Source organism: Bombus impatiens, unplaced genomic scaffold (assembly GCF_000188095.3).
Source record: "Bombus impatiens unplaced genomic scaffold, BIMP_2.2 scf_0647, whole genome shotgun sequence".
Lineage (NCBI taxonomy): Eukaryota > Metazoa > Arthropoda > Insecta > Hymenoptera > Apidae > Bombus > Bombus impatiens.
The window spans coordinates 601,374-602,017 of NT_177066.1; the positions used below are offsets into that span (position 1 = coordinate 601,374).

At 56.2% G+C, this 644-nt stretch overlaps 1 protein-coding gene across 2 annotated transcripts in view; it reads right to left on the bottom strand.

Annotated features, from left to right (window-relative positions):
* LOC100743513 (sodium/potassium/calcium exchanger Nckx30C) overlaps window positions 1-644 on the bottom strand; it is a 47,295-nt gene that overhangs the window by 15,412 nt on the left and 31,239 nt on the right. For both annotated transcript variants that reach the window (XM_012389587.3, XM_024369885.2), the window contains exon 5: window positions 567-644. In XM_012389587.3, the coding sequence (XP_012245010.1) occupies window positions 567-644 (78 nt within the window). The remainder of the gene's footprint in view (window positions 1-566) is intronic.

Genomic DNA, 644 nt, shown 5'->3' on the forward strand with positions numbered 1-644 from the left:
CACTGCCGTTATTTTAGAAACGGCCACCGAGGGAGAGCTAGAAATCAGAGACGACCGAATTTCCCAACCGACCGGCCAGGAAACGAATTCAAATTACTATCTCGCGTACGCGGATCGTCGAGCGAAAAAAAAGAAGCCCCACGGATTCTTCCGTCTGTCGCCGCGTTAACGTCGCTCGGCCTCTGTCGACTTTTCCGTCTCGGAAATGGCATCGCCAAGGACACGACCGAATTAACGTTTTCGGGCCGCCGCGCGGCCATTGTTCCCGTCATTGGACCACCCAGCCTCTCGGCTGCGACTCCTGTCTACGTGGAAACTCGATCCGACGTTTCGCCAGCATTGCGGGTATCGTCGTCGGCTCTCACTTGGCACAAGCGAGGAACGCGTCTGCTATCGGTCGCTGCTGTTGTCAAACCACCTTCACGCGTCATTCGCAAGCTGTCGATAAGGACACGCGCCCTCGAACGAAAAGGGAATAAAACAGACTTAGGGGAATTGGACGATGGCCGCAAGAATCGGAAGGACGAGATAGAAGCGATCAGGCATTCGTCGAATTTGACAATTACCGAATCGAGCCCCGCATCGAGGCCAGCGGCTATACCGCCATTGGGAAGTTCCTGGATGCCGGCGGTGGTGCCGGCGGT